Genomic DNA, 19,150 nt, shown 5'->3' with positions numbered 1-19,150 from the left:
ATCTCATTTATTGGCTTCCCTGGCTTTATCACAACCAAAACTTCTGCCGTTTTCCATTGACGTGGAACATAATTTAAGCGAAGAGCATTTTCAGAATTCATTTTGTGGGAGTTGTTTCAGGACCTCGCTTGTAATCAGGTCATATCCAGGAGCTTTTTTATTTCTGGTGGAGCTGATCTCTTTTTTTAGTTCTCCCGGAGTAATTCTTCGGAGTAATGACTCAGGTGAGGTACACCCTTGGGTAGCTTCTAAGTTGAATTGTCCTGGAAAGGGTTTAAATATATTTTCTAAGTAGTCCGCAAAAACGTCTGCTTTTTCTTGATTAGAAATAGCCCATGAGCTGTCGTCTTTTTTGATAGGTGGATTCTGAGTTCGTGGTCTTTTGATACACCCGGTAACTTTCCACAGCGAGTAATCCGTATCTTGTTCAGCTGACAAATTTTGAAGCCGATTTGAGATGGATTGATTTCTTATATCTTTTAGTAGTGCCTTTAAATTATTGCTTAGGAGGTTAAGTTTCTGTTTATCCGCTGGTGATCTAGACATTTGCCAAGTTTTGCGAGCTTTTCGTTTTTCTTTGATTAGTTTTTTAATCTCAATGGGATAGTTTATTTTGTTGGTGGTTAATTTATTTTTAAATGTGGTGTTGTTCCAGGCAGCGCTTTGAATTTTAGAGACAAATAAGTCGAGTTCCTCTTCCAGTTGGAATTCATTTTGTAGTGGAACCCGAAGGTTAATTGAATTATTTAGCTCGTTTTTGAACTCTGTCCAGTTAGTTGATTTATTTGTTAGCCTCGGTGGATCATCAACCAAAATAATCGTTTCACTTACAGTTAATATAATTGGCGAATGATCAGAATTTAGATCGTATTTGCCCTCTATACTAAGGTAATTTTCAGATACTCCTTTAACTATGAAGAAATCCACGATGTCAGGCAGTCTTTTGGGATCAGAAGGCCAATATGTTGGGCTTCCAGCAGAGAGAAAAGAACATTTCATTTCATTGCCCACCTCGAAGAGGGCCCTGCCCTTAGGTGTAGTCAGTCTGGAGCCCCAGAAGACATGCTTTGCATTGAAGTCTCCACCTATAACGAAGCTGTTGCCAAGCTCTTCAAACATCTGTTTATATTCTGTTTGTCTTAAATTATGTTTCGGGGGACAGTAAATGGCCGCAATTTTAATGTTTTTATTTTTGGCTCCAACTATAACTGAAGCAATCTGCATGGATTCCTTTTCTATTGCAATAACTGGCTGATGCTCCAAGTTATCCTTAATCAGCACTAATGAACCCCCTTTGGCTTTGTTTTCGGGATGGGTAGCAGAATAAGACTCATATCCTCGTATTTTTGAATATGATTCGTCAGTGAAATGTGTTTCAGAAATTAGACCAATGTCTATTTCCTCGTTATGTAGGAAAACCTCTAGCTCATGGACATGATTAAGTAATCCGTTTGCATTCCATGCCGCTATTCTTAATGTATGGGTCATTTATTATAATGCATCATGTTAATTTTATTTTCTATTTTATCTAGCCGCTGGCATAAGCTTTTTTCTAATATTTCATGCTGCTGCAGTTTATTATATATTAATTCTAAAGTTATCTTCGCTGGAGTTTTTGACTTCAAATTTTCTTTGGCAACTTGAGCAAAAGTTTTCGTTGTTCCATTGATGTGACTACCGCTGGACACCTCATTTATGTCGAATTTTTGTAGGTCTACGTTCTCCAAACGAAGAGTTTTCTGACTTTCTGGGTTATTGTTTTGTGATCTTTTTTTGATAGCAACAGCTCTATTTCTACGCTTTTGGAATTCCTTCGCTACTTCGCAGCCACGGTAATTCGCTGGGTGAGTTCCACCGCAGTTAGCACACGTTGGAGGTAAGTTTCTACTGAGGGTGCAAGAAGCAGAGTCATGTTCTTTCCCACAGCTAACGCATCTAGGAGTCTTTTTGCAGTATTTTTGTGTGTGGTCGTAGGCCTGGCATCGTTTACATTGTGGAGTAGAATTTGTATTCTTCCTTATTGTTTCAATTCTCACAGTAATGCCCAGAATAGATCCGATTTTATATATCTTCTCTATACTCTCATTTTTGTTGAATGTTAACATAAACAAGGGAAACTTTTTAACATGGGTGACCTTTTCACCATTTTCTTTGGTTTGATTTTCTTTTTTGATAATGTTAACTGCATCTTCAATTCTGAAGTTTTGTCTAAGTAGCTCATCAATGATTTCCATACGATCACATGACCAGTGGAGTCCCCTAGCCATAACCCTTATTGGTCTATCATTTTTGTTCTCATATGTGAACCACTGATAACCAGTCTCTTCAAGCTTGTTGACCAAGGCTCTATAATCATTAGGGGCCTCAGCGTTAATTTTCCAGACTTCGTTGTTTAATGGCTTGATTTTATATTTATTTGTGGTGTTAACTAGCAGATTTTTTATTTTTTTATAGTCGTCAATTCCAACAATATTTATAGGCGGAGGTTTCCTTTCTCTAGATTTATAATCAAGAGCCGTATCCTGAGCCACTGAGTTAGTTTTGTCTTCAAGCCTTTTGCTATTCTTCTTCGAAGTTTCTACTTTTTTTGAGTTGTCAGGTTTTGGTAATTCGCTGCTGATTTCTGGAGAAGAGTTAGCCTTTCTCTTCTTATTCCTTCTTCTTGAATGAGCAACCCATTTTAGGTTGGAGTCAGTTTCAAATCCAGTGAGGTCTTCGTCACTTGAGCAGGAATCTTTATTTTTATTCTTATCACAGTTGTTTATACTCGCATTCAGCGCAGATTTTAAGTGTAGATTTTCAGCTTTTAAGATGTTGAGCTCCTCCAAAAGCTTCTTAGTAACAGCTTCGTTCTCAATCATTTTTCTTTCATTTTCAATAATTTGAAGTTTGAAGGAGTACGCCCGGTTACTTTACTTCCGATAACAGAGTTTGAGCTGGTACCTGGTGAAATTGTACTCGTCGAGGTTGAAGTTAGCAATAGTTGGCTCCCCCCAGAATCCGTGGGGCCGGCCTCCGTAGAGGGTGGATTCACCAGTTTTTTTGGCTTACCACCTGGGGTAATCAATCCAGTTGTTTTATCCATTGCATAATTCTTTTGTCCGCCATTCTCGTTTGTTTGCTGACCAGAGTTACTCCACTCGGGTTGGAACCGAATCTTTGGCTCTAGTTGCTCAGCGTAGCAGGAGGGACCACTAGCAGGTGAGACTTGGCGTCGAGCAGTAGAGGCTAGGTTGATATAGTAGGAATTTACCAACTGTATTACGCATGCTGCCCATTCCCCCCCTAATATAATTAATAAATAAAAAGAATTGTAAATTTGTAAAATGGGATTTATTGGTTCGTCAGTATCGGAATGGAATGGTGTATTTCGTACCAAATTAACATACTCTTTATTCTTATTACAGCTTCTTTTCTCCTTCATAAAGTAGAATTAAATTTAATTATTGGTATTGTTTACATCACAGCTGACAGAATGGCAGGCCACGACCCTAAGAGAGACCTCACAGCTGACGAGTTTACACGTATTTTTATGGAAGCTACAGCGGGCGGCCCCTTTTAAACATCATAGATCCCACAAAGATAAAATTTAATTTTTTCCTACTTTACTAGGTGCTTACATTCTTAAAGTTTCTGAAAACATTAATTCAAAACAATTAATTCAAAAAAAAACCTTCCAAACTATGTTGAATTTTTTAAGATTTAGATACATACTACTATGTATATTAGGAAATATTTTCACTATTCTATTAATTTTAGGTCGTGTATTCTTGACTACAAAATGTAGCACCATTTTTTTTAATTCAGCGTGTTATCATTTTTTACTTTCAATTCTGTCAGATATGTCAAAGAAATGCAGAAAAAACTCGAAAATATCAGGCTGATCGTACATCTCGCTTTTTTACTCACTTTTTATTCACATTAAAATCAGAATTCTTAGTTTTTCTAATGCATTTGATCTCAAATTATTTACTGAATGTCTCACTTCAGTCAAGTCAAGTGAATAAATTTTGTATGCATTTTAGATAAAAATGAGATGAATAATACCCAATAATTCTTCTCACTCGAAAATTACACTATAGAAGTATATGATAGATACTGACTTTCTCCTGACTTTCCGACTAAAATAGCGAGATAAACTATTAGGTCTTTAGTCTGATGTGTAACTGGCTCTTAAGATTTAATTCAAGCCTTATAACATATGTATATCTAAACACTATTTAACACCAGACTTTATCTGATGGCAACTAATATAAATTAATCAGTCTACTATTCATTAATATTAGTCAGACTTGTTGCCAAATTCATATTTTAAGGAGGGGAAAATTGTTAAATCTTGGTGTAAAGTTTCAGCTCCATGAGATGAATTCAGAAAGGTAAACAGTCATCAAACTCTATCGCAGATTTAATTTTGATATTTTTCGTCTATTGAAACTTTATCTTAGTCTTTAGTGCGGAAGTTTTATCGAAGAGTCAATTTTATTATTAGTTTCTATTTATTATTATTAGTATATAATTAAGTAGCTATTATATTAATTACATTGTATTGTTTCCAAAATAACTTCGAAAATACAAAACCCACTGTTGTAGATCAGAAATACTATTTCACCTACCGGAAGAAAATAATTCAGATATTTAAAATCTTATAATTCCACTCAGTTAAACTAGATTCATCGGTTTGCAATTTGACATAACAAAAATATCAAGGCCTGGACTCTTCTTTTTTTGTGAATGTATTATGTTGAAACTGCGAATGTTTTTTATTTCAAAATTACTATTCTGAATAATATTTCTTTTCTTTTTTTTTTAAATGATGATTTTTGATAAAATAAATTTACTAAAATATAAAATTTTTTTTAGTAAAATGAAATTTAGTAACGATTAACGAATTAGAAATACTAAAGGAAGGAACATCTTGAAAAAACAATGAAACCAAATTTTTTCTAGTTGTCCCTTTCTTTGCTCCGAGCATTGTCAGAATCGTAACATCGAGCCTCTACTATAAAATACGTGTTTTCAATGTTTCACAGTTTTGTAAAATTTTTTTCAAAGTACATAATGTAAACTAAAAAATATTTCAAAATAAAAACAACTTTAAAACAAAACTCATTACAATTTTTTTCCTCTTTGAATAAATTTATTTTATAAATGGCAAATTTTTATGTATATTAATATCACAATATTTTATGACAATCCAAAATGAACATATTGTGTTAAAAATTTCCTATGTTATTAGATTTGTTTGATAATTTTACTGAAAAACTCTGAACAATATTAATAACAATATATATAAATATATATAAATCTTAATGACTCTAAAACAGTATAATTTTTAAAAACTTTTAATTAACATGAAGGTTATTACTCACTAAAGTAGATGGTATGTTGTCGTATTCTTCCTTATTACTGAATTCAAAGCCTTTATAAAGGGAAATATATCTCATTTCATCATTTCTAGGAAAACTATAATTATACAAAACAAAAATTAATTTAAAATATTTGTTCATATATGCTACATTTTATCAAACACAAACACATTTTGCTTAAAAAAAACCTGGTCCTTGTAAAATTGTGGATTCCGAAGTAATTTTAATTTAAAACAAAACAAAAATATTTGTTTTCTTATTTGTTAGTTATTGAAATGAATAATATTCACATAAAGTGTAAAAAACGTGTTTGTTTTTGCAAATGGGAATAACAATTAAAAATATATACCTTTTTCTTTTCCAACAAATTTTTTTCTTTTTTTCACTTGTTACAGTTTTTTTATAAGTTTTTATAAAATAATATTCTTAAAAGTTTTTATAATATAATAATAACACTTATTATTACATATTTTAAGATTTTTCATTTACAAACTGCACTAATTTTGTAAATAAAAAAAAACAAAATTTCCTTTGTTTACTTTTTATATGGTGGCGCGTAATTTTTCAAGAAAAACAACAACATTTGGCATTTAATGCTAATTTCTGTTTGACAATGCTCGGAGCAAAGAAAGAGATTTACTTGAAATTTTTGGCTTCCCTATTTTTTTTTTTCAAGATACGATTGTTTAGAGAGTGTAAGCGAGATACAAAACTGCTCCTTCCTTTAGTATTTGCGATTCATTGGATGCTCCTTCTTTTGGTATTTCTACCAATGAATTATTTTAAAACTAGTCTTGTGGATTATTATTTGCTGAAACTTAATTGAATTTTTCTTTAGAGAAACTTATGTGAGTTATTGTCTCGTGAGTGAACCTATTAAAAGAAAATTTAAAAAAATATTGGGAAAATTTTGAATAATTGAAGTAATTGTGTTGGGAATCAAATGTTTGAACTCATTAGATAATTGTTTTAAAATTTTATTTATTGAAGAAATTTTGCTAAAATTTTCAATACATACTTTTCTCTGTTCGCAAATTCGAAAATATTCACAAAATTACAAAAACATATTCCACATAAAAACGCAAGTATACTTTAAAAAAATAAATAATAGAATTGTCATATAACTTATTTATTAAAAAATAATAATAAACTTTGAGACTGGTTTAGAATTGATTTCCAAAAGTTACAGTAAACTTTTTGACGTCGATGCAAAGTTTTTGACGTTAGCGCTAATTTTTGATGTCATGTTTGCATTAGAATTTTTGGTAAGTATTTCGGCGAACAAAATTATTTATTAAAGCCAAACACTATCTCTTCTTTGCATTTTAGTGAGGAAAAAAAATTCCTATAAATTTATAATATGTATTTCAAAAAATAAAACAAAGTAACTTAATTCTTCTTAAATATTTTTTTTTTGTAAGAATTTTTAACACAATTTTGTTGCTTCAGACTGAGTGAATGCTTAATAGTTATTCTGTGGAAATACCCTAAGTTGGCTTGAATTTTACTCTACTTTGACATTTCGTTAAACACTAATGAAATCGGTTCCAATATTTTTAGAGTATTTCAAAATTTCAACAAACCAAGTTAACGTGGTATTTTTTTTTTGGCACACTCCCTATGTCAAAATAATAACAAATTCTCTTAAAAAAATTAAATAATAATTTTTTAAAAAAAAAACAGGTTTTTTCGAATTAAAAACAAATTGCCTGTTAAAAAGACCCTAACATTTTATTAAGTTTTGATTTAATAGAATTGTTTTTTGTTTTGAATTTCTGAATTTTTGTTTTGTTTTCGAAACTAATTTTTTTAAATTAAAAAATTCAGCGCTAGAGGTCCAAAATTAATTTGAAAACCGGAAATGATATAGGTGATGGTAGACCTGAAGAAGCCGCCATTTTTATGCGAAATTGGATTTGCCTGAAGACTATTATGGCAACAACAATGGATTTGGAGACTTGCCTTAAATCACAAATCACAATACAGGCAAGCGCGAATGTGTGGAGAGTATTAAACTATTAACATTAAAAAGAAAAAATATAATTTTGCCTCCTCAAATCATTTTTAAAAAATAAGAAGTAATTAATACAAAAACTTAATCAATTCGAAATAAATTCATACAACAGTACCCTAAATAGTTTCATCTTTTTCAAATTAAAATAGAGTTTGTCTGGAACTCTTTAAAAACTGAAGTTTAAAGTAATTTATGAAAACTGTGATCAATTTGCTTAAAAAAAATTTATTGAAAAGGTAGAAAAAAAGTATTTTTATTATAAGCCTTGCCGCAACATTTAGTGATATATTTTTTCTCTCAAAAGGTAAGAAAAACAAATTAAATTTTATTTTGAAACTTTCATAATATGTAAAAATGTAATTCAGACTATTTTAAAAATAGAATTTCTGAAGGGTATTTAACCTAAAATTATTACTTAAAAATTAATTATAAATTTAAAAATTAACAACGCAATGGTAAAAATAATAAAATAACTAATGCTTGTAAAATTTAAAAAAAATCTAGCTTTGAAATTATTCGAAAATATCTAGAGAATTTTCGAGACAGACGCCATAATAAAATATGTTTTGGATTTATAGTCTTTTCATACAGGTTTCATAAATCCACATGTATAAAAATTTTCATTTTTTTTTTCAAACATTTGAAATTGAAACGGAATAAACAAAGTTACAGTCTATAATTATTTTAAATATTTTTGCAACTTTCTATTTAGATCAAAATTTCATTAAGCTGTGAAATATGCGAAAATTTTGGATACCACATATCTTTTGTTCTCGAATTGAAAATTCTGATATATTTTCCCTTTTATACTGACATACATACATACATAGATTGCATGTACATATATTTTCTTAAGCAAATACTCACTTTCATTTAACTTCGTAAAAAATTTAATTCCGTTCTAGTCCTTTGAAGACATGTATTTATATATGCATATTGATGATAAATTAATAATGTGGTGCGTGTAATTAAATATATGTATTTGAATTTGACTAAAAAATATGGACTAGAACTGGAAAAATAATTGGAGAATCCATATTATGTATGTAGGTAGGATTTTCTCTTTTATAGTCTGGTGTAAATATGCAGGCACATATAGAATGATAGCTAACTTAAGCAACTATACTTACATATAAATTTTTCACTGTTAAATAGTTTTAATAAGCACAATGTAATGAATTCAAAAGTTAAGCAGGGCTTGAAATCTTAAAATTGAATTTTTGAGAGTTTTACATCAATGACAGGAACTGTTATCTTCAAATATTAGTTGAATCCAATTTTTTGTGTTTAAATTTTTAGTCTTATACAAAATATAGATATGTATAGGTATCAGACTTCATGGGTATATAAAATATATCTTTTTACAGCTGAATATTAGGTCTTAAATTTTTTAATATTTTTATTCTAAATAAAATATATGTGAAACAGAATAAAATTTTTGTCTTTGACTCCCTTAATATCCAACTTTTTCTAAAAAAAATTTTGCATCCATTTCTCGAAACTACTAAATGCGTAAGTAGTTTAAACATGCATGCATACTTACCCGATACATATTTCAAAAATGTTCCAAGTAATTCAACAAACTTATCTGATATTAAAAAAAAAATTTTTTTAAACCTCATGTTTTCACCTATTTTTTTGCTGTAGAAGGCCGATGAGGTGAGTCTAATTAAATTCCTGTAATATTTGAACTGTAACTTTTGCGAGTTTCTTTTTTACTTTTAATAAAAATTATACTGGCCAAGCAACATTACTAAAATATTATTTTGCAAATATATATTGGCAAAAACTATATTTTAATGAGAGATTTTATTGAAGTATTTTTATTAATTTATGTGGATATGATGAGGCATAGTATAGAAGGTACGACAAAAATGAAAAAAAATTTTTCATACATAAGTCTGAGAGCTACGTAATTGTTAAGTTCCTACCTAATATTTTTTTTTTGAATTTCTCCAAAAAATTTTATATCCAGATAATTGCCTGCCCCATATTTATTTTTCAAATTTAAAAATCCTTTTCTAATTTTTAGTATTTCACAATTATTTTCTGTTATAGTTTTTTAAGTCTAGTTCAACAGAATTTTTATCGTTTGCTAAATTTAAGTGTTCATCCGCCTAAATATTATTATTCATTAGTTATCAAAAAATATTTCATAAAACTGGGCAAAAATATATTAAATCATAAGAAAAAGAAAAAAGCCACCTTAAAACAAAATTAAGAAATGGTAATGGATGCGACACCTTCCCCTCAGCATGTTGGTCGTGAATTCGTCCGGCAATACTATACAGTATTGAACAAAGCTCCTGATCTCTTGCATCGTTTTTATATTAACCATTCAAGTTTTATTCATGGTGGGCTTGAGACACATAATCGTGAGGCAACATTGGCGATTGGACAAAAAAATATACACAGCAAAATCCAACAATTGAATTTTCGAGATTGTCATGCTAAAATTAGCCAAGTTGATGCTCAAGTTACTCTTGGAAATGGTGTTGTTGTTCAAGTAACTGGAGAATTGTCTAATGATGGGCAACCAATGAGACGGTTTACTCAAACATTTGTTTTGGGAGCTCAATCTCCGAAAAATTATTATGTTCATAACGACATTTTCCGTTATCAAGACCTCTATATTGAAGAAGATGTAGAAAGTGGAGAAACGCGTTCTGAAAATGATGATGAACAGCATGAAATCGGTTCTGCTATTGATTCAACAAAAATATTGCTAAATAATAACACGGCAGCTGCTTCAGCTGTTGTTGCTGCTGTTGTCTCTGCACCAAATACTGTGAGTTCCCCAGAACAACAACAAACAATGGTTGCCTCTGCTCCAGCAGGTACTCCTGGCACTGCTGCGCCACAACAAATATATTACGCAGTACCATTAGCTCAAGCTGCTGTGGCACCATTTAACGCTGCAGGTGTCGCATCAGTTGCTGCAGCACCAACCGGTCAAGTGACTGCAACTGTTCCTGGACAATTGATTACGGTGCAACCTCAACAGCAAACTACAGCTGGACAGGTAAATGGTGTTCATGATGAGTTGTTGCAAACAATTCAACAATCAGCGGCTGCCCAAATTGCTCCTGCAGTTCCTGCAGCGGCAGTTTTGGCGGGTTCCGGGGTATTACCAACTGTTCAGCAGGCAAGTACTGGTACAACAGTTCTATTATCTCAACAAAACACTAACATTGTGCCAACTGTACCCCCCTCTGTTGTTGCTGCATCAGTTACCTCTACGCAGTCAGCCTCAATGTCACAACAGCAAAACCAAATCATTCAAAATTCAACAGGACCAACTATTCCTTCAACAACATCAACTGTTTCAGCACAGCAACAAACCAATTTATCTGCTTTGCAAGAAGATAAAAAACAAGTGGATAAAAGGGAAACTTCACCAATCGAGGCTGAATCTAATAAAAAAGATGAAAATAAAATAAATGAACAAACTGAGAAATATGATGGCAAGTATAATTTCTTTAAATTTATTTCTTGATTTGTTTTACATTTTCATAATTATTTTTCTTGATTATCACATTTTAAAAAAATAATTGCAGTTATGAAGTCGTCATTAAATCAAAATGAAGTAAAAACTTATGCAAACTTATTTAAATCTGGAAATTTCAATAACACCGGCTTTGTTCCCTTACCACAACCTTCGCATCAAATTAATTCGCAAATATATTCAAAATCAACGGAGCCCACTAGAACGGAAATAAATTCTGCACAAACACCTGGATTGCCACAGAGAACCAACGCATCAAGACAAACTAAGGGTGCTTCTATTAAACAATATATTTCGTTTTACATTTTTAAAATTCTTATCTGCTTTAAATTTTAGATTACTCAGAGCGAAGAACCAGCAACGTAAATTCATTTGGTGATAGTCATCAATTGTTTTTCGGTAACGTTCCACATTGTGCAACCGAAGATGATTTAAAGGCATTGTTTAGCAAATATGGCACTGTTGTGGAATTAAGAATCCATTCTAAACAGGGATCAAAAATACCTGGTCAGCGACATACACAAAATTATGGCTTCATAACATATGAGAATTTAGAAGATGTTCAAACTTGCTTAGCGAATTGCGTAAGTTAGATAGAAATAATTTTATATTGCCGCATTTATAAATATCTATATTGTTACATAGAATTAGTTTTTTAAAGTTTGTAATTTAATAAAATCTTTATTCTTTCTTCGGAGTTAATATTCGGGTGGACCTATATTTTTAAAACATCGCAAATATAATTAACTTTTTTGTTACATAAATATTTCGTTTTTGAACGTAAATTTTTAATTGACTTAGGTTGAAAGTTGTAATAGCAATATTAGATGTTACATGTTTATTTCGTTATTTGACCATGCGAAAGTGTCGTAGTTTTGTTTCACTATTGTTTAAAAAATATACTGTTCTTATTATTTATTGTTAAAGAAGTTAATGTGAAAAAACGGCAATTTTATCTTATGTGAAAAATTGAAATATTCATATTTCTTTTTACTTATATGATTTATTCATATGGTAAGTAAAAAGAAATGATTTATTAATTTAATTTAAATTTAATTTTCTTAATTTCTTCAAACTGCGTTTTTCAAAAACATTTAGTGACATACTTATTTATGAAATGAAAAATCTATTCTTTGTGTTTGTTTAACATGTATTTGTTTCATTGTCAAGCCAATTAATTTATTTTAAAATTAAAATCATAAATTTATATAGTGCAATAAAATAAAGTTTATTTCATTAGGTTTCTTATTTTAAATTATAAAAATTTTTATAATAGTATATTGGTACCCGTTGAATAACATTACAACATTTCAAAACTATGAAAATTAAAAATTGGAAAAACTGCCAGAAATAAACTAACTTGAATGGTTAACAAAATTTAGGTAATTTAAAATGAAGTGGTCATTTAACAAATTATATGATAGTGTAGCAAAATGCGATGAAATAAAATGTGGGAATTTTCCTTTAAATGTAATGACTTTCATGTAAAAACTTACTCAATTAATATTATTGGAGGTTGTTTAATAAATTGCCACAAATATAGTAAAATTTCACTGAATCCTTCAATAAATTATACGGGTAATGAATTTTATATTGCTGAAAAAGGTTTAAGTAAATTAAGGTATTTTGATAATTCAAAATTTTAATAGTTCAGGACAAAAAGTATTATTTATCAAGACTAACACACCTAAAAGTTACAAGTTTATGAACAATAAAAGCCTGCAATAATTTTTGAAAATTAACAATATTTTAATAAAAATAAATAGTATATTTTCTATTTAAAATTTATAGCTAATTTGCTTTATTTTAGCCGCTATATTATCCAGCTGAAAATGGGCAAAAACTAAATGTTGAAGAGAAAAAGACAAGACCTCGAAGTGATATACCTAATCGTCCACAAAATAACATGTCAAACAGTGGAGGTGGTTTGGGTGGTTCACAACGACCGGCTGGTGGTGGTGGGCAACCAAATCGATCACATTCAAATACTGGTGGCCTAATGAGAAGTGGAAATTCTGGTCAAAGAACTTCGGGTGGTAGTGGAGGTTTTAATAGAAATGACAACCGCGGTCCACCTCAAAATCGCAACACGAGCGGTAATATAAATCAAAACACATCAAGTGGTAGTGGTGGAGGTGGTGGTAGTTATGCACGCCGCTAACAATATACCATGATCATCATATTTTTACCCTATACAAATATTGTCGGCAAAAATATAAATTTAACAGCAGCCCACAATAGTTTCACAGTTGCCAACCGTAATCTTGTATTGATTAAAACTTCACCTATTCATATTGCAAAGACGTATAATAATAACATAAGAACGACAATGATTTGATAGGCTACGGTTAATACATAAAAATAATTAAATTTTTAATTTTTTTTTTTTTCGCCCTTTACTCTTCCTCTCCATACAATATTTGTAAGAAAAAAAAGCAGAATTGAACTAAAAGTGAATGGAGGATGTGTATAAAAAATATTTGAAAAAAATTAGTTGAAGAATAATAAAAAAGTATAAAAAAAGGATTAATATCAAAACAAGAACACGTTAAAGAAATTAAAGGGAATAAAATTTTATAAATATTATATTTGAAAACCATTGAAAAAATTCTGAGAATTTTTATTTTATATAATTTTTTCTTTTTTTTTAGTTTGTTATTTAATTTTTCATCATCAAATATAATAGAAATTCATTTTTTTTTATTATTTCACGTCTGATTTTCACTTAATTCTTTTTAGACCTTGGTTTAAGATTTGTGTAACTTTTTTTGTGTACACATACAAAATTTTGTGATCGGTTGAAGAATATTTATATTTTGATGATCACGATCTCTAAAAGACTCGAGTGAAAATCAGTCTCTTACTTTATTTTTGTTGAGAAGGTAAAAGTGTCTCCCCAAGAGATCTTTATACTTTCAATAAAAAAAAGTTTAGAAATTATAAAAAAAAAAGAGAAAAAATAATTTTTTATCACTTCTGTAAAAAAAAAAATATATATAAAAAAAATTAAAAAAAAAAAAATGTTTTTATAAAAAATTAAAAAAATCTAAAAAAAAAAAAGTAAAATGAAGTATAAATTTTTCAATAAAAATTTAGCAAAAAATCGCAATAAAAAGCAAAATAAAGACTTGTAATCTTATTGTTCATACATTTATAAAATATTCAATATAAAAAGTAAAACTAAAACTTTGCAAAAAAACTTGAAAAATTATACAAAAAAAAAAAGAAAAAAAAACATGTATATGTATATATATATATCTAAATGGAGATGCATATATATGTATATATATATATATGTTATATATATATATATATAGAATTTAAAAAACGAAGTGAATGAGTACAATTATTAAGAAGTGTTTGTTGATATTTACTTCAAAGGATTAGATAATGATAATTGAAAAAATGTGAAGATGAAAAAAAGGGTTTAAAATGTATAATAGACTAATTTATTTTAATTTTGTAATTATGGCTTCATTATAATAGTTGCGATTATATTTAACGAACTTATTGACTATACGTTTTTAAAAATTATATTTTGTTTTTAATATCAAATCTGTATTCTTCATCAGATTTATGTAAAGTATATAAAAATATATTTCGAATTCTTCAAAATGAAATACTAAATTTAATTATTTATGTTTTACTGAATTATTAGTCGACAGTTTTTATTCTTTTAAATAATTTTTAGCAATTGAAATCTAATCTTTATTATTCAAAAAAAATTTATTACTAAAGGGCAAACCGGTTTTAATTTTTATCAAAAGCAGTTCATCCAATTTCGGAATTAAAATTAAAATTTATATTTTGCAAAAAATTAAAAGATTTTTAATATATATTTTGTATTTGCCATGAAAAAATTTCTTGCAATATTGGTGTTGCATTCTGTGGGAATATTGTTTTTTTTACTTTGCGAAGCTAATTCAAAATAATGAGAAACTGTCGTATATAATTAACCTCGTATTAACAGTTCTTAAAATAATTTGTAATTTTAGGATAATTTAAATAAAAAAAAAACACTCAAAACGTGAGTTTAGATTAATAATTAGATTAAGGAAGAATAATAAAAAAATGTCAGTATAAATTAATGAATGAATTAGTTAAAAAACGAATTTAAGGAACGGTTTTTATTTTTAGTTAATGACTAAAAGAAAAAATTAAAATTTGTAGAAAATATTTTTATATATTAATTAGTGTATCAAATTAAAAAAAAAAGAATTATTTGCATTTTTACGAAAATAAAAACACGATGATAATAATACATGTAATTAAAAGTAATTTATAATGATTATATGAACAGAACTGTTAAGGCAATTCGTAACCACTTTCAAACTTAAATACTTTAATACGATTCATTGCTAGATCTTAAACTGTGTCAGTTTTAGTATTTTTTTGCTTTTTTTTTCTTTTTGGATTATGTCTTCCGGCGCTTATGAAACAGATCCTAGATTTTCAAATTCTCTTAAATAAAAAATAGTCAAATCATTATGAATTCCTAAAGAATTTGGAAAAATTCGTATATATAACTGATTCCTGCACAGTAAACTTAAAAGGTAACAAATAAGTTGCTGCTAACTAATTTGAAGAAAAATACGGAATATTTTATTGTTTTTTTATACATTTTTTTTTTTGTAAATACAAAAAGACTGTTTAAAAAAATAAACATTTAGACGTTTTTGTTTTCGAATTTATAACTATCTTATTTGTGAGAGAAAATATAATTTTAAAATAATGTTGTATTATTATGTATAGTGCACTGAATTTTCATATTAAATAAGATTTTCGAATCGCTAACAAAAAATGAAAATATAAAAAAATAAATTAAATAAAAATATAAAAAAAAAATAAGTATAAAAATTTTTTTATTGTTTTGAAAATAGGAAATACACAAAAATCTTTTACATACTTTTAAATTTTTCATTTAAGAACATTATGTTTTCGTCATGAAGACAGTTAGTTTATATGAAATATCATTTTTTTCTGAATATATTCGAAGGGAAACTGTATTATATTGATATTATTAATTTAGTCATTTAAAACAAATTTTAATGGCTTTATGAATAAGCCAATAAAATAGTATATGACAAACTCAAATTAACTAAACGATATTCATATGCTATAAATTATTTTTTCAAGCTCAATTAATGTTTTTTTTTTTTAGATAACAATAATTAATTGATTTTAAAATTTTAAGTTTTGCGTGTGCGATTAAATTTTAACTAACCTACATGTAATTTCATAGAGAAAGCATAATGATGAATAAAACATAAAAAAGTTACATTAAATTTAACAAAATGAAATAACATTTTTGTTCATTAATTGAATTCAAATATTCTTTAATAAATCTTTATTGTTTTTGTATGAAAATTCATTAAACACTTATTAATAACATCTTAGCATTATATTTATGTACGTATTTTAAAATAGTATAAAATAGTAAAATAAACGTATGATTATTTTATATAAATTATTCTTTTCTATTCTTACAGATAGGTTACCTTAAAATAATAAGATCACACATTTGGAATAGATTATTGTGAAAATTTTGATTACTAATATTGCCTGAATTACTTACATATGTATTTCATTTTAAAAATAATTTATATTCAAAATTAAAAATATGAAATGTACTTAAATTAACAACTGTGACTCATCTAGATGTTAGTTATTATAAATTATTAAGTTCTAATTTATTTTTTATTTTTTCTCCTAAAAAAATTAAAGAATTTTATTTGTATTTCTTCTATAGTAATTCTATTTTATTTCTATAAATTAAATTTTTAATATGAAGATTATTTTTTTAATAAACATAATCTAATTTTCCAATAATTCTATGAAAATTTAAAAACATTTCTGGTAGCCAATATTAAAACATTTAATTATTTAAAAAAAAAACAATAAGATTACATTGACTTTTCAATACAAAAGGAGCGCAATAATTTTAAGTATCTACAATTAAAAATTTGGAACTGATTAAATTAAAAATTATTTAATAATAATATTTTCCAAACAGCACAAATACAATTTTAACATAAAAATTTATTTTCTTTTTTTTATTTAATAAATAATAATGATAAAAATTTTTTTTTGAATTACTTAAATATGTCTGTTTTTAAAAGAAAAGTGCCTTTCAAAAATTATTTCATTATTGTAAAGGAAGTTGAAATTAAGTATTTTGCTAATATCAATTTTTAATCATTTTTCTTTCGATTTCACAAAAATTTTTTAAAAAAGTCAAAGTTCGATGAATTAATTTAATTTTGTAATAGCATTTTAAAACGAGTTTTAGTGAAAATAACTGTAAACTGAAATTATACCATTAAAAGGTGAAACACGTTTTTTTTTTTAAATAGGTTCCTTAGAATATGGTTTTTGTTTTATATTAATTCCCATTGTTTTTTTTTTATACATAAGATTATTATTGTATAATAACTAAGAGCAACTTTACAAAGATTCTTAACTAATTTCATTCTAAAGAATTTCAATAAAAAGTTTTTGTTGAAAAAAAGTTAAAATAACTATTTTCTGAATGGCTGGAGTAAAGTTAACAAGCACTTGTTAAAAATTGTGTTAGATAATTAACAAAAAAATTTAATTAAACAAAAAAAGTATAAACGTAAAAAAAGCTAACAATAAATAAAAATACAAAAAATTAACGTAAAAATAGTTCTTGTCAATACAAACAAAAGAAAAGATAATTTAATTTAAATTAAATGAAACATAATCTAGTAATTAATTTTAAATTTTAAAATAGAAAAAAAACAGAAAAATAAAAAAAACATAAAATTATAAAAATTTGCGTTTTTATATTCATTTTGGGAAAAATATGTTTTAAGATTTTAATAAAAATTATATTACGACTATTAGATGGTTCTATAGACTACTAAATAAATTTTTTCTACATATATGGAGGATTCCTTAAAATGAAGTAATAAAGTCATAAATTGAATAATTGAATTTCAAACCTAAATTCATATTCGCAAGAATGGCCGCAACATTTCATTGAATAAGCACTGTTGATTTTTGATAATTAAGTTCTAATTTACATAGCTCATAACATATAATTATAACTTCATCATTATGACAAAGCACGTCCGATAAATCAAAACTGAAAAATCTAAAAAAAATAATGTTCGAAAATGACAGTAGAGTGCAAAAAGTTCTAAAGGAATTCTTAAATTTTTATCTACATATTTACAGTTTTTGTAGTATACAAAAATTGTAGTGTTACAGTTTGAAAGAAATTTTTGTAGATTGTAGTTTTTGAATGGTAATATAGGGTGTAATTGTTGAATGTACTATAATTTAGACGTATGTGCGTTAGAATTGAGTTTCAGAAAAAACTATACAAAAAAAAATTATTTTGAAATTTTTAAACAATGTAAATGCTGAACTTCTAACTTAATACATCAAGCAATATACGAGGACAGCATAAAATTGATTAAGTTGCTAACTACTTGGTTTTTGTTTTATTTTAAAGAAAAGAGTAACTGGTCCAGATCAGAAACATTGTGCAAGAGATATTTTCTATTTAAATAGAATAATTTAAAAGACTTTTTTAAACAAGAGTCCTTGTACAAACAATAATGATGAACGCTGTTATATCATTCAAACTTTATTCACTCTATACTAGCATCGATACTACTACTATGTAAAAGTCTGAAGGTCAACATTGTCCTATGGTTTATTAACGCTACTGCACCAACTAAATTATTTAACCGCATTGATAGGACATGGAAAATGTAAACAACAACCTTTTTAGAAATATTGATGCGAGAAACATTTTTTGTGATTAAAAAAAACCATAATATGTATATAAAGTTGATAAGTCTTGCTTATTTATAAATTTTCCAATTTTTTACAATTTAAATTTAAGTTTTTAGAAAAAAAAGTTGAATTATCCTTAGATCGAATGGAACCATAATTTTCGTAGTTACAGTCGTTATTTTATGAACTGCAATCATGTCAATTAAAGATAAACTCTTAAAGATAATCTTCTACAGCAATTATAGATTCCATCTTTTCTAAATATATCTCAAAATTTGAATTGAATTTTATTCGAGATTAAAAACAAAAATTTGATCATATTTTAATTTATAAAGAAAAATCCTCTTAAATTATAGTTATGTATGTATACATATATGTATGTATGTAGTATAGAATCAAATACATACAATATAATTTTTCATATCCAGTTCATACTTATATGCACATACATAGATATATTCTACTCTTTCCTGGTTTATTTTCAAATTTTTCTTAATA

At 27.3% G+C, this 19,150-nt stretch overlaps 1 protein-coding gene across 2 annotated transcripts; it reads left to right on the top strand.

Moving 5' to 3' along the window:
• The first annotated feature begins 7,321 nt into the window (after positions 1-7,321).
• LOC129614301 (ras GTPase-activating protein-binding protein 1) lies at positions 7,322-14,959 on the top strand. 2 transcript variants are annotated; one of them, XM_055528843.1, is made up of 5 exons: positions 7,322-7,684; positions 9,519-10,844; positions 10,938-11,156; positions 11,222-11,469; positions 12,696-14,959. In XM_055528843.1, the coding sequence occupies exons 2-5, from the start codon at positions 9,605-9,607 to the stop codon at positions 13,044-13,046; spliced, it is 2,058 nt and encodes a 685-aa protein (XP_055384818.1). In that variant the 5' UTR covers positions 7,322-7,684; positions 9,519-9,604; the 3' UTR covers positions 13,047-14,959. The 2 variants fall into 2 exon arrangements, with proteins under 2 accessions (XP_055384818.1, XP_055384817.1); XM_055528842.1 differs by having other exon boundaries at positions 9,439-10,844.
• The last annotated feature ends 4,191 nt before the right edge of the window (positions 14,960-19,150 follow it).

Source organism: Condylostylus longicornis, unplaced genomic scaffold (genome assembly GCF_029603195.1).
Source record: "Condylostylus longicornis isolate FDR11 unplaced genomic scaffold, ASM2960319v2 ptg000107l, whole genome shotgun sequence".
In the NCBI taxonomy this organism is placed as follows: Eukaryota; Metazoa; Arthropoda; class Insecta; order Diptera; family Dolichopodidae; genus Condylostylus; species Condylostylus longicornis.
This window is presented reverse-complemented; position numbering and strand designations above follow the sequence as displayed.